Raw genomic sequence first — 14,306 nt, 5'->3', positions numbered from 1 at the left:
CGCCACTGCTTACAAGATACGCGGCTGTCATGAATTTCTTTTATCAGTATAATTCAGCCGATGTACACTGACCCTAATTCCACCGGGGTGGCGCAGTGGTTACGGCGCTCGACTACTGCTCCCAAGGACGCGGGATCGAATCTCGGCCTCGGCGGCCGCTTTTCGATGGAGGCGAAAAGCAAGGCGCCCGTGTGCTGTGCGATGTCAGTGCACGTTAAAGAAGCCCAAGTGGTCGAAATTTCCGGAGTCCTCCACTACGGTGTCTCTCATAGCCTGAGTCGCTTTGGGACGTTAAACCCCACAAACCAAACCAAACCTAATTCCACCACTGCTTGTCATTATCCTACTGTCCTGACTTTCTTTTACTGGTATAACTCGGCCGATCTACACGGAATATTTTTCAGCCTATGGCTACATGAAAAAAGCTATGTGCAGTCGTAAGCAAAAATGGCATACAACACTCAGCCGGCGGTGGAGCACGAGAAAACTTCATCCAAACTCTATGTAGCAACAGACATCTAAGATCGAGACAATAGTGGCGGTGCCCAATTTTATCCTCACACATCTGTCTGTATCGCTATCTCTGCTAGATGGCATTTCGATGCAGTTTTCGCGAGCTCTGTCACTGCCTAAGTGTTGTGTACCACTTCTGCTCACGACAGTACCTACGATTTTGCATAGCACATGTGTCCACCGTGTAGTTGTCTCGGCAGTGCGCTGCCATTTCTTGAGAAGCATATACAGATATTGTCCAGTGTTCTACTCCTTTAAGAATGTTAGGGTCATTTTTTTTTCTCCTTAGGAGGAAGCCCGCTGCCCGGACCGTGAGGTCTCGGCGGAAAAGAGCCGCTTCAGTCTGACCAAAGCCGATGTCGTCATCGCGTGCCTCGGAGTCTCCGCCATCCTCTCCTTCGCATACTTCCTGATACTCGGCCCAAGATTGCGTTCGAAGAGCCACAGATTGTGCCTCACTGAAGACTGCCAGCGCCATGCGGCGCTTCTCACAGCGCGCATCGACTGGACGCTGGATCCCTGCGAAGACTTCAAAGCGTTTGTCTGCTCCGCTTGGGAGCCATCGAATAAGCACGGCGATATGTCTTCTTCCGTCTTGGACGACCTCCAGCTTACATGGTACGACCGCTTCCCGGAAATGCTACAGAAGGGCTCGCTCAAGCTCTCTGCCGGAAGCAAGCCACTCTTCATGTACGACATTTGCATGAACAGCTACCCAAAAAGTGAGTCGTACGTGACGCTGATTCACGGCGTCTTGCATCAGCATGGATTAAGCTGGCCCGAACCACCCAAAAAGTTGCAGTCGCCCCTTGGCTTGCTCATCGCCCTCAGTTATCAATTGCAGTGGCCACTATGGATCACTGTGAACATGCTGCAGCCAACTTCCTCTGGTAGGAGACGCTTATTGGTGAGACAAGGCCTGAGCCTTCCCATTCTGCGGAATCACCATCAGTCAGTCTTTCAGCACTACATCAATTACTGGAAGATGTTCGTTGTCCTCCTCTACCCTAACAGGGCCACGAGACCATCGGTAGATGAAACGGCCGTCCGCGAGGTGCGTGACATGGAAGCAGACGTGATACACACCCTGATTGGTGCGACTATTCCATCGGGAGAAATGCCCGCGGCGTTCTCCTTCAACGAGATCGGTGCTCACGTACCCAATTCTTCTGCCACCAGATGGGTCGACGATTTCCAGTACGGCACGTTGCTCCAACCGAACCTCACCGCTGACGACAGGATTCTTACCCATGACATAGCTTTCCTCAAGGCAGTCGGTATGCTCATGGCCAAGTACAGCAAACGGCAGCTTAACAGGCATATATCGTGGATCATTGTTCAGTACGTTGGTATTTGTGCTGACTACGCTCTTCTCATAGGATACACCGGCAGTAAGGAGAGGGCCGCGCAGTACCTTCCGACCTACTGCGCTTCCGAAGTAGAGTACTCGTTCAAGGTCCTCATGCCTGCACTCGCTTATTTTGCCCGCTTCTCAGAGCGGGACCGTGAGGCTATTGACAGCGGCTTCGATAGCCTCGTCTTGGCGGCCGTGGAACGGGTAAACAGGTCGAGTTGGATGGACGAAGAGAGCAAGTTCCATGCAATTCAAAAGCTCTCATCCCTGAAGTTGACCTTATGGCCTGCGAAGCCTCTTCTCGATGAGGGTGAAATGCGAAAGCTGTTTGAGGACTTTCCAGAAAAGCAGCCGTCCTTCTTTCACTATTGGGTCAAGGCGCACGAGGCAGCAACCCGAGTAAACCGGACTCGAGAATACAACGAGGCACTGATGCTGCCGGTAAACAACTCTCCGTACTACGCTAGCTACGAGGACTTCACCAACTCCGTAGAGTTAGCTATGGGCGCTGCCACGGCGCCCGCGTTCTACAGCAATGGCACCAGGGCGATGTTGTACGGCGGCCTCTTGTTTTTGATGGCCATGCAAATGGTCAAAGCAATAGACAAAGTAGGCATCAGGCTTGCATACAACGTAACCATGAACGATGACATCATTAGCGCGGGGATGCGAGATTTTATCAACAGAACCCAGTGCCAGCACGACGCGATAACGGAGGACATCTTTCCCGAGGTGCCAGCCTTGGAGGTAGCCTACACTGTGCTCACGGACTCTCAATTCGGAGGCGAGGACGAGCCCCTGGCGCTCACCGAACACCTGACGGAAGAAAGGGTCTTTTTCATGACTTTGTGCTACCTAACATGCGTCCGTCAAGATTACGAGAGCGTCATCGCGGCGGACTGCAACAAAGTCGTTCGAAATTCCGAAGCGTTCGCTCGTGTATACAGCTGTCCCAAAGGAGCCAGGATGAACCCTGAGACGAAGTGCTCGTTCTTCACTTGATTTAACCTGTGGTAAAATGTTCCGCGCATTATTTTACTTCTTGAAACATATCCTCACGCGTATAACAACTTTTCTCCTCAGACAAAGCACCAGCATAGCCTGTGCAATTATGACTCATTGCAGGGTATTCAATAATACTGTCTTGTGCATTTTACAGGCGCCCCTTTGATTTAAATGCTGCGTCAAGGTTCCCCAAATACTTTTTTCTTGTCGATGTTACATTGCGTCAAATTCATGTGCATGTTCTTATCATGTTGATCTGTCTTATTCACGCCTAGTTTTCGACTTGTTTGTCGTCTATTGCAGCAAGTATGATCTGAGCAACAACCGTTGGTATTGATGTTCTGCATGCGTGCCGGCGTTCGACGCAACGCTGTCTACTGATATGTGTGTGAACCCTTTTCGCTGTGGACGAGCTCAAGACGTGCGGATGACATCATTTGATCGAAGCTACGAACACGAGATTTACTGCGAATGCATAGTGCTATCTTTCAAGAAAGCAGCGTTCTAACGTGCTTTTTTTTAAACATGTGATGAGCTCGAGAGTAAATGATGTTTTGCGTATTATGTCTATTAAAGCTACGTATGTCACAGTATAAGTATGGTAACATTTGCTGCGCATTGTGCGAAGAGGGTCATGTCAGTCAAAAGGATGCTTTGAAGAAAACATGTCAAAAGTATGCTAGGCTATTTTGAAGCCAGTAATTTTTTACATTGCCTCAATAATTGTGCATTGTAAAGTCCGACATAGCTGTGAAAAAGTAGCTATCCGCTTTGTGCTTCTTGCTATCGTGACAGCTTCTCGTGTTGTCCTACATGTTTCCGCTCAGGGTATAGACCTCTGCATCGGGCGAGGAGGTTTTCGAAACGCCTCCTCTCTGGACTGTTGCAGTTCCGCTGCCGCCTCCACCGTGTTGACGTCAGGCGCTCACAACCGCCCAGCGAGCAATATGGTGACGCCCAGGAGGCCCTCGTTGCAAATGTCTATACATTACCTTCTAAATATTCTCACTCAAAATGATGCAAACATTTCAGCCAAAGGTAGCCCTCACACAGCACGATAAACATACCCTACTCAAGAGATAACGTATCTAAGAACGTTAGCAACAGCAGACGACCTAAATGTTCCACGTGCTCACAAAAGTCCCGTTCGCGGACACTGGCGTCGTCCGCACATAAATAGAACGTCGCCTGCGTCATCATCTGTTACAGCGGGCCATTCTCTTTCGTTCCCTTGTCATGACGTCTGAGAAGTGATTTTTGAATGTAGTTTTCCCTAGGCTGCGCACCTTGAGCGAACGTCGTCAGTAAGCAAATTCAACGAACGTGGCACCATATAAGGCTAAAAGAGGAGCTTGCGGGACTGGGAGAAAGACCCGGCAGATAACGAGCTTGTCGGCGGTATTTATCGCTTCACAACACATACTTTAATGGAGTGTTAAAAATAGATTGCCTTCGCAATTGTGGTGGATGTAGCCGGTATAACAAGCAAAACTGTTTATTTATACATCCGGTAATGGCGCCCGTTTTCGCTCTGCTTGGCGCGGTCGCCCATGCCGGGGTCTCCCGGCGGTTCGCCTGGTTAGCTTGCCGCTTGGGGTGCTGTCGTCAGTGGCGCCCACAACAGCAATGACGTAGCATACTTTGTCACACATTTCTTCAAAGCTCTCGCCAACGTTTAACGGCCGTCCACGTCTTCTGGTGCTCTGCGAAACGAGAACAAATGTTACGGTAGGTTGTATTGACATGTGTTTCTATGGGTCCCCATCCCAGCTCATCCCTCATACATTTGGTGGTGTTTTAAACATGCTGTTGCCCTGAAATGGTGTTTCATCCTTCCGCAATCTGTTCTAGGGTGTTCATGCTTGTTCTGTACCAAAAAAAAAACACACATTATAGGTGCCCCGTGAAATCAGAAGACTGCTTTGAAAACATTCGCTTCCATGTATTCCTAGGGGCGCTATGCCTACTTTTCACCACTAGCTTGCTGTGGCGTCGAGAGCGCTCCCTTTGTTTCTAAATACGATGTTGGTCGATATCAACAAACAAGATTTGCAGAGAGATCTAAACCAAGCTCAGTGAATGTAATTTTCGTTTTAAACACTGCAGGACAGGAAATAAGATTCTGTCGCCGAAGACAGATGGCATCATGGCATTCCTTATTGTAGAATTAGTTTGGTTTGGGGGGTTTAACGTGTCAAAGCAACTCCGACTATGAGAGACGCCATAGGGGAGGGCTCCGAAAATTTCGACCATCCGGGGTTCTTGAACGTGCCCTGACATCGCACAGTGCACGGGCGCCTTGCTTTCGCCTCCATAGAAAAGCGGCCGCCGTGGCCAGAGTTCGATCCCGCATCCTTGGGTAAGCAGTCGAGCGCCCTAACCACTGCACCACCATTGCGGGCCATATTTTATAACTGACGATATAGTAGTGGAATTGCAGACGTCTTTGAGGTGGCTGTTCTTCACCAGGAGGTCTGCGTACAATCCGCTCAACCTTCAAATATATATACGCTTCCTGGCACGCCATCTTTCACGGCCCACTGTCACGAGCCATAAAACAGTATTACATTGAAATTATACAGGTAGAAGGCCGCAGCTACAGCGGGAATTCGTGCGAAGCGATTTCAGCATAAGTGGGGCAGCGACAGCCGGTAATAGACGTGGCTGGTGCAGTGGCGCAGGTGAAAGCGGCCAGTTCATCCCTGACGACACTGCGTAAATCTGGGTGGCTGTGTGGGTAAGACCGTTGTATTGCGGCTCATGCTAGAGACGCAGGCTCGAGTGCTTCACCTGAAGCTCTCCGCATCAGTGGCTTCAGCCATGCGCACAGATGGCCCCTTTAGTAGAGCATTGCTAAACAAATGGTAACAGATTGCTCCCTATAAAGAAACTAGGGCCCTTGCATACAGTCTCTGTCAAAGGTTTAGAGGTCAAGAGTTTGCTTCTGAGCCATACCGTTTGGCACCTAAGGCATTCACATTGTTCAAAATCGCCTGAAATTATTTTGGGTCTTGCACTCTCGAATGCGTAGGGGTTCCATAAACTCTATACAGGAGGCGGCTCAAAGCAAACCCCCTGGATTCTATACTTTTGACAAAGACGACTTGTTTAGATACGATATAAACCCGTCCGTAAAACCGATGCCATCGCGTGAAGCCAACTCCAGACTATCATATGTGCCTTTACATTTCCCCTAAGCATCTTTTCTAATCCACGCAATACTCCGAATACTGTTCGCAGTGCAGCAATCTAAACTAACACTATCACTCTGTGGGTATGCCAGAGCCCACGAGAAAAGCAACGCCAACACCCATCCTTCATTGTCATCTTGGGAGGCTGCCCTGCCCGCCTCGGAGCGACCAGCAATCGCTGGCCGAGCGGGTGCGCCGGATCGCGTTATCAATGCGGACCCTAGACAGGGGATATCGCCCATCGTGGAATCCTATAACATTAAGTAAATCGATAGTTCTACCTCGCTGCCCACTGCATCTCTATAGAGCCCCACTTTGCCTTCGTTGGAGTCGCCGGGTAGCAGCATATTGATACTGGAGCACCGTAGCCGAACTGTATACCTACATGTGACGTCTGGGGATGTTTAAAATAGAGCCGTACTAATGGGCCAGGATGTCATCTATGTCGTCGCTAGCTGGACTCTGCTGTCTTCAGCGGGATGTGATGTGATAACATCTTTGTTTTTCCACCAGATAAGGAGGCCCCCACTGATTAGCATGACATCGAAGATTGACCCACATCTTACAAACGGGTGAACTTCAACAAATGGGACACAACGGTATAATTTATATCATCAGCATGGCTACTTGTGGTATCGCAACCACGAGGGCACATCCAAACTTAGACTGTGTTGGAGAAGTCAAAAGTATGGCCGCCCGGCTGTTAATAAATTCCGCATCGAACAACGCGTGCCTGAACAGGCGATCCAAGTAGCTAGCGCAAACTTTACAAGCTATACACAGTAGATCTCATCGATTTATGCAAACGTGTGAACCTGAACATGTTAGTAACGTAACCATTAAATTCTGTCTCACAACTTTATGCTGCTAGCCTTTCGCTTAAACAATCGCCAAGATCTGTCGCAAAGAACAGCCGCAATTAATCGCAAAGATCGCACTGGTCCTGCGAGAGGGAGATATGTAAAAGAGAAAACACGGGGGAAGAAGATGAAAACTCGGGCACATCATGAAGAGTACCGACAATGACTACTTTCAGATGCTGTTGGCGCGCAACATGCGCACCGTTTCCAAAGTGTTCACACTGTGCCAAATGTTCAAGGAACTGCGCAAGCTGCGACTCCTGTCCGGTCAGCACACAGCTCAGGTTGGGCCGCTTGCCGCGCTGACGCTTGCAGCTAACAACTCTGCTGCAGCAAATCAGATCTTTTCTCTCTAAAAGGTGACGTCAGTTCTCCCTTTGTTTACCGCCAAAGAGCCGCCATGTTTGGTTCCAGCGACATGGCAAGTTGCCAAGACGCTTCCGCCCGAGCATCAACCATCACAATTCTCACCGCCCATTTGACTTATGGAAATTCCTGTAGAAGCACCGGTACATTAAATTCGACCGGCTCCAAGGGTAAGCAATCACTGGTGTACAACTGAGTGCCGCCCAATTTGCTACGTATGAGGATGTCCTGTTCTTGTGACCCGCCATTGATATCACAGTTTCCTCGACACGCCACCACCATACGTCCCTACTCCGCGTACCGTTCGACCTTCTTCAGTCTCCTTTCTCTGCCGCCGCTCTTTATCTTCCTGATCGTCGCCGCCCGATCATCTGCTTCATCAATGCCGATATTTCCCCACCGCAGCGGGCGCAGCTACTCAGCCTACTTCGCCAGTTTCGCTCTGTTTCGATATGAGGATCACCACCGGTTTAATAACATTACTCGTAAGGACTTACATACACCCCCAAGAATCTATGATGCCCTACACTGTTTTCAGGAGACCGAAAGTTTTATTAGATTTACGTTCCGGGTAATGACAGGTTTCCATGTAAACGGCCGATCTCCCCCAAAACCTTTGAGATGATTTATATATTTTTGGGGTAGAAGACATGCATCTACTACTTCGGCGACATCGTATTTTTCTTTGACGTTGACACCTAAAACCTCTACTGCTTGCATCACACTTTGACCTGCCTCTCGGACGCCGACCTCGAGCTGAACCTACATAAATGTCGTTTTGTCGCATGTACACTCACCATTTTAGACCACGTTGTCCACAAGGAGGGCCTCTACCCTGGCCTAGCCAAGCTTTGTGCTGTGGCTGTATTTCCAGCTTCTTCCGTCATAGAACTGCACAGATTCCTTGAACTATGCTCTTAATTTCGGCGGTGTGCACGCAACTTTGCATCAAATGATGCGCCTATATCATTCACGCAATTTCTGTCCAGCAGTTCCGATTTTTCTCTCTGGTCCGCGGCGTGATTGCAATGACGAATTCTATACTTCGGGCCGTATCTCCACGGCACCATCGAAACTGTCTTTTGGACCCGACCAACCTACAGAGGACCATATGGACGCTAGTGATGTTGGACTGGGAGCCACGCTTTTCCTTTCCTGGCTTTTCCTTTTGTTGCGAAAGCAACTATACGCCAGGTTTCGGCCCGTCGCGTAGTCATAAACATACAAGTATGTTTCTCTATGGCGTAGTCCGTGGCCGCATGTCACGAATGACCTTGAACAGCCGCGAAGAAGAAGAAGACAAAGAAAAAGAAGACGAAGAGGAAGAAGACGACGAAGTGGCGTCCGTGAGCTGTGCGATGTCAGCGCAAGTTAAAGATCCCCAGGTGGTCGAAATTACTCCGTAGACCTCCACTACGGCTCCCCTTTCTCTCTTTCCACTTTCACTCCCACCTTCATTCCTTCCCTTACGGCGCGGTTCAGGTGTTTACACACACCTGAACCACAGACAGGTGTCCACAGACACCACAGAGCAAGTGTGACAGATACTGCGCCTTTCCCTTCCTGTGAACCAATTACTATTGTTATTATTATTAAGGAGAAGAACGCTCGGTCACCCGCAACTAATGCTTTCGCTCCACATTCGGTTCAGCAAAGTCGAACGGTTCTCATTATTTTACGGCCAGCACCCTTCTGCTATCATCAGCATCAGTCTGCCTTAGCAACCTAATGCATCCGAATATGCCCGTTTTTGAATCCGCCCAGCATGACTGTCACCGCATGGACAACGAAGACTGTCACCGCATAGACCGCAAGCTCCCGACTGACATCAACTGCCGCCAGAAACACCGCCAGGACGACCATCACATCACGCCGTACTTTCCTCTTGTGCACGTGTGTGGTTCTGGGTCCGCCAAGTTCTCTGCGCATATGTCAAAATTCCTTGCCCAGTAAAAATAGCCATCATGGCCATGTCCCGGAGCGAACTGCTGTTAATTGCAATGTAGAAACTCACACCTTTTGAGTTCCGCCTGCATGAACGTGTGATTGCTCGCGCCAGGCGCCTTAAGCCCTTCTATGACCCTGTCTTTTCTATGCTGCAAATCACCGGGGTGGCTCCTCGTCTACCCGGGGCCCAACACGTCAAGGTGAACATTAGAGTTTTTGTGCAGGATGTACGGTGTTACGTTTCTCCACCTACAAGTGGGACAGCTGACGCGGCCACCGCATAGCAACAGGCAGAACCGCGAGCGGATCGGCCATTTCGGCGCCGTTCATCGGCCGCCCAACGCTTCCTCCCGCGGGCAAGTCTCGACGTGATCCTGTCACGTGCCAAATGTGTGTGCGTGCGTGTGTGTGCAAAAGCTGGCCAAGCCTGGAGCACGAGGGAGAGTGCGTCGCCCTCGCCCGTCTGCAGGAGGTGGAGGAGATGCGGTCGGACCACCTGTGATTGAGTCATCCCGTCTTGCTCAGACTTGTCGGGCTCTCCATTTCCTGTGAGGGCTTTCCCTTTCCCTGTGAACTGGCAAACCTATAAAAGCAGCGGCCGACTGAGACAGAGACTACTTTGACGCGCCGTTGGCACGACGCTAGACACCAGCTGTGTGAGAGTGTCTGTATTCTCTCCGGGTCAGCTTCTCTGCCTGTTCCTTCACGATGTTGTAGTAAAGGTTGTTTCGTTAGAAGACGCCTTGTCTTTGCTGGGACCGTTGATGCCGTCCGCCGTCCACGGAGCCGCCAGGCCAACGTTACCGAGGGGCGCGCGACCCGCATGTAATAACTGCTGGCAGCGGTGCGATACTCACGCGCACGCGACCCAACCCCAACAACTGGTAGGCAGCGGTGGGACGACGATGACCAAGCCGTAACCGTGGTCGGAGGGACGAGCCAGGCGATACCGTCGTCCAACAACTGGTGAACAGTGGAGGGACGAGGACGACCAAGCAGTGACCGTGGTCGGTGAAACGAGCCAGGCCTGACCGAGGTGCAACATCTGGTGGGAAGAGCGGAGATGTCCGAGGCGTGACCCGTGAAATAAGCAGCTCAGCGGAAAGCCGGGAGCAGTGCTACGAGCCCTGTGTGATGACTGGTTGCCTGCAGCGGAACGACTGCGTTGGATTCTTGGCTGCGAGGTTTGGTGAGTGCGGGACTTTCTTCTACCGAGTTTTGCCAGGCTTTTGTTAAGTAGAGAACAGAGCTGGTAATTAATTGTGTGGTCGTTGTTGCTTGGTTAATTGCAGCAAGGCAATAGTGGGCAGTAGAGAAGGAAGCACTCGGAACAGCAATGGATTTGGATTTGAAGTCGTTGTGCCAACCGAAATTGTTGGAGCTTGCGAAGGAGTAGGGTCTGAATTTGTCAGGCAAACTCAAAAAACCAGAAGTGTTAAAGGCTATTCTTGCGTTGGAAGCTGAAGATGACGAGCTTTCGGAATGCCTCAAGATCATTGACGAACGTCACGAGGAAGAGGAACGTGAACGTAGGGAACGTCGTGAGGAGAGAGAAAAGCGGTCTGCCCGCGTAATGAAACTAATACAGCTGGAGGTGTCAGCACATGGAATGGGCGCGGAAAAGCTTTGCAATGCCATTAACAATGCCATGCAGTGTAACGGTTCAATACCGCGAGATGGTCTACCACCGTTCCTCATCGCCGAGGATATGACAGAGTATTTGGCAGACTTTGAGAATGTCTGTAGCAGTAAACGCTTCGAGCGAGATAGTTGGGCGCAGAAGTTGGTAGCTCTTCTCTCCGCTGAAGCGTCGGAAGAAATCAAGCGATTGGTTGGCGACCGCTTGGAAAATTAACTAAAAGAGTCATTGCTGATACAATATAAGATAACGCCTCATGATCCTCGGAAGAGGTATGAGAACGAGAAACATTGTGACGAGTCGTACTTTGATTTGGCCTATCAGTTGAAAGCCGCTGTAAGCGAAAGAGGTATGAGAACGAGAAACATTGTGACGAGTCGTACTTTGATTTGGCCTATCAGTTGAAAGCCGCTGTAAGCGAATGGCTAAACAGTGCGGAAGTTCCGGAGCAAATCGAACTTGCACCGGAGTGTGAGACACAGCTTGGGGAAGCGGCCGAGCAACGTGACCGCAGTAGTGAGCCGACCGATTCTCGAACAGAAGAGCATCGTGTTACCTTGGTCGAGCCACTAGCTGAGACGGTTAGCTCAGGCTTAATCGGCGAGAAGTCCGAAGTGACGCCGTTAAGCCAGGTGAACTGCATGCCGGCCCAAGTAGCTGTAGGAGATACAGTTCCATCAAATGAGCGTGGGGAACTGGGAATAACTAAACCGCCTCTCGAGTTAAAAGCAGAAGCTTGTGTAGAGCGTGGCGGAAATGGAAACCAGCTAGGAAATGAGAAAATTGCGGTTTCCGAAATCAGCTGTGTCGTAGAGCAAGGCACGCCGAAAAATGAAGTGCCGATCAGGGAAACTGCGCAGCCCGCAAGTTGTAATCAGCCAGGGCAGACCGACGCTGTAGAGAGCGAGCCTTGCAAAGGCGACAGCGAGCGACCAGAGCAGTCAGAATCGTTCGTGCCCCGATACCACGCTAGGTTGTATTCGCGAAAGCAACCCCAGTGCGAACGCGGACGTGGCACACATGGCCCTCAGGCAATCCGAAGCGCCCCAGCGGTCGAAGGAACCTGATTGTTGCGCTGAGCGAGACGACACACTGAGTGGCGAGCCGCCAGAACAAATGCCTGGAAGGGGGACTGACGCGAATGACGACAGCCGTTGTTGTTCGAACTTGACTGAAATGAGTCGTACGCTGCTGGCCGCGATGCAGACGCGGGGTGCCCTACTAGCTCCGGTTACCGCTAGAACGTTGCCCGCTAGCTTGCCAGAGCTCGAGCCGAAAGAAAGTAGGACTAGAGTATTCAAGTGCTGCCACCGAAAAACGCGGAAAGGCAGACGCGAGAAAGAATGCTGCCATCGTAAGGAGAGCAAACTCAAACGACTGCAGAAAGAAAGCAGAAAGCCTGTGTTCCAGTCCTGCCGTAGAAAACGGCGGAAAAGCAGGCGCGAGAAATAATGGAGGAAGTTGAAGCTATCGCGAAAAAGAAAGCGACTATCCCAAAGGCACAAATACGCCCGTGCCGAGAAAATGCGTGACTGGTGCGCCAATCGTAAGGAGAGGGATAGGTTGTTTAGAAAAGTGAGTGATTCATGCTCAGGTGTTTCTTTGCACAGAAACGGGAAGGTACGGTTGTTCCGTGAAACGGACAGCCGAAGCTTCAGTGAAAAGGGTGATCTCAGTGGTAACGCCGATAGCTTAAGTCGGAGCCCATAACGTGAGAAGAAGCCTCAGTTTTCACTTGTTGGTGTTTTTCTTCCTGACATAGGATTTTGAACATATTGTATTGTACTATCTTTGTTTGAAAGTGGTGTTTTTGAAAGCGCGATTTTCAAATTTGTGGACGCGTTCCAAGTGCTGCTGAGCTGCCCTTTAATATAGATGGGGGCAAAAGAGGGAAATAGTCTGGCATGACTTAGTGAAGATTGTGCCGTGCTTGCTGGCTGACCGGTTCAGTTTTTAGCGTAGTTTTGACGTTGTGGGTTGTCAGAAATCTCTCCTGAAGACAGGTTGCAGAGTTCCTTGGAAACCCGGACTTGCCAAGGACTTCTTCAGGCTGACTGGCTCAAGAGAAGCAGAGTCGGACGACCCCGGCTAGCAGCAACATCCCGATCCATCCGGACAGCGGATGCAGTCCCCTGCCCTTCGGGATCTCCCTTCCCCGGCGGGGCAGTCTGTTACGTTTCTCCACCGACAAGTGGGACAGCTGACGCGGCCACTGCATAGCAACAGGCAGAACCGCGAGCGGATCGGCCATTTCCGCGCCGTTCATCGGCCGCCCAACGCTTCCTCCCGCGGGCAAGTCTCGACGTGATCCTGCCACGCGCCAAATGTGTGTGCGTGCGTGTGTGTGCAAAAGCTGGCCAAGCCTAGAGCTCGAGGGAGAGTGCGTCGCCCTCGCCAGTCAGCAGGAGGTGGAGGAGATGCGGTCTGACCACCTGTGATTGAGTCATCCCGTCTTGCCCAGACTTGTCGGGCTCTCCATTTCCTGTGAGGGCTTTCCCTTTCCCTGTGAACTGGCAAACCTATAAAAAGCAGCGGCCGACTGAGACAGAGACTACTTTGACGCGCCGTTGGCACGACGCTTGACACCAGCTGTGTGAGAGTGTCTGTATTCTCTCCGGGTCAGCTTCTCTGCCCGTTCCTTCACGATGTTGATGTTGTAGTAAAGGTTGTTTCGTTAGAAGACGCCTCGTCTTTGCTGGGACCGTTGATGCCGTCCGCCGTCCACGGAGCCGCCAGGCCAACGCTACCGAGGGGCGCGCGACCCGCATGTAATAACTGCTGGCAGCGGTGCGATAATCAGGCGCACGTGACCCAAATCTAACAACGGATAGAAAAACTGACGCATATTTGAAGTGTTCGCGACACTTATAACTGGTCAGCTGTGCGCCGTGGTCAATCCTCGGTCCAGGATTCCGCACTTCACTGCTGTCATTCTGGCTCGGCGTATGAGAAATCGTTGCGATTCCTTGTCCCCGCTGGCCAGCAAGTGCTCCCACTACGTCACACTCCGGTCGTCTAGATGGGGTCCATGTCTGCTTTAGGACAGGTGCAATGTGATATACTCGTGTTGGTTTACCGTGGCACCACAGGCATTCGTAATTGCATGGAGAAAATCTTGTGCACGATCTGTGTAGGTGCGGATGGGTACCGGCTTGTAATCTGCGCCAGTCTACTGCCTCCTCCTGGATAGCCTTTTGTGCGAGGCTGTGTAATGTTACATCGCTGGCCCCTGTAATGATCGAGTATATCTGAGCACGTGTGGATAACAGGGGCAAAGGTACCGGTGGTGCAGAGTGCTGAGTCTGCTCAGCCAACGTACTCTCGAACTCATCTGCTGTTGAGCCGGTCGTCTAATGGGTTGCTCTCGAGATGAGAAAATGTGGCAACTTTTTTTACTGCAGCCCCTGCTTTGGTTTAAGGATGACTTTCAA

General features: G+C 51.0%; 1 protein-coding gene across 1 annotated transcript in view; it reads left to right on the top strand.

The window, feature by feature from the left end:
* LOC146186747 (endothelin-converting enzyme 1-like) overlaps positions 1 to 2,869 on the top strand; it is a 40,733-nt gene extending 37,864 nt beyond the window's left edge. The window contains exon 4 of the mRNA XM_084608108.1: positions 803 to 2,869. Coding sequence (XP_084464234.1) covers positions 803 to 2,869 — 2,067 coding nt within the window. The remainder of the gene's footprint in view (positions 1 to 802) is intronic.
* The last annotated feature ends 11,437 nt before the right edge of the window (positions 2,870 to 14,306 follow it).

The sequence above is a fragment of the Amblyomma maculatum genome, chromosome 6 (assembly GCF_055883805.1).
Source record: "Amblyomma maculatum isolate TAMU_Amacu chromosome 6, ASM5588380v1, whole genome shotgun sequence".
In the NCBI taxonomy this organism is placed as follows: domain Eukaryota; kingdom Metazoa; phylum Arthropoda; class Arachnida; order Ixodida; family Ixodidae; genus Amblyomma; species Amblyomma maculatum.
Note: the sequence above shows the minus strand (reverse complement) of the source record. Positions and strands in the feature narration are given on the sequence as shown.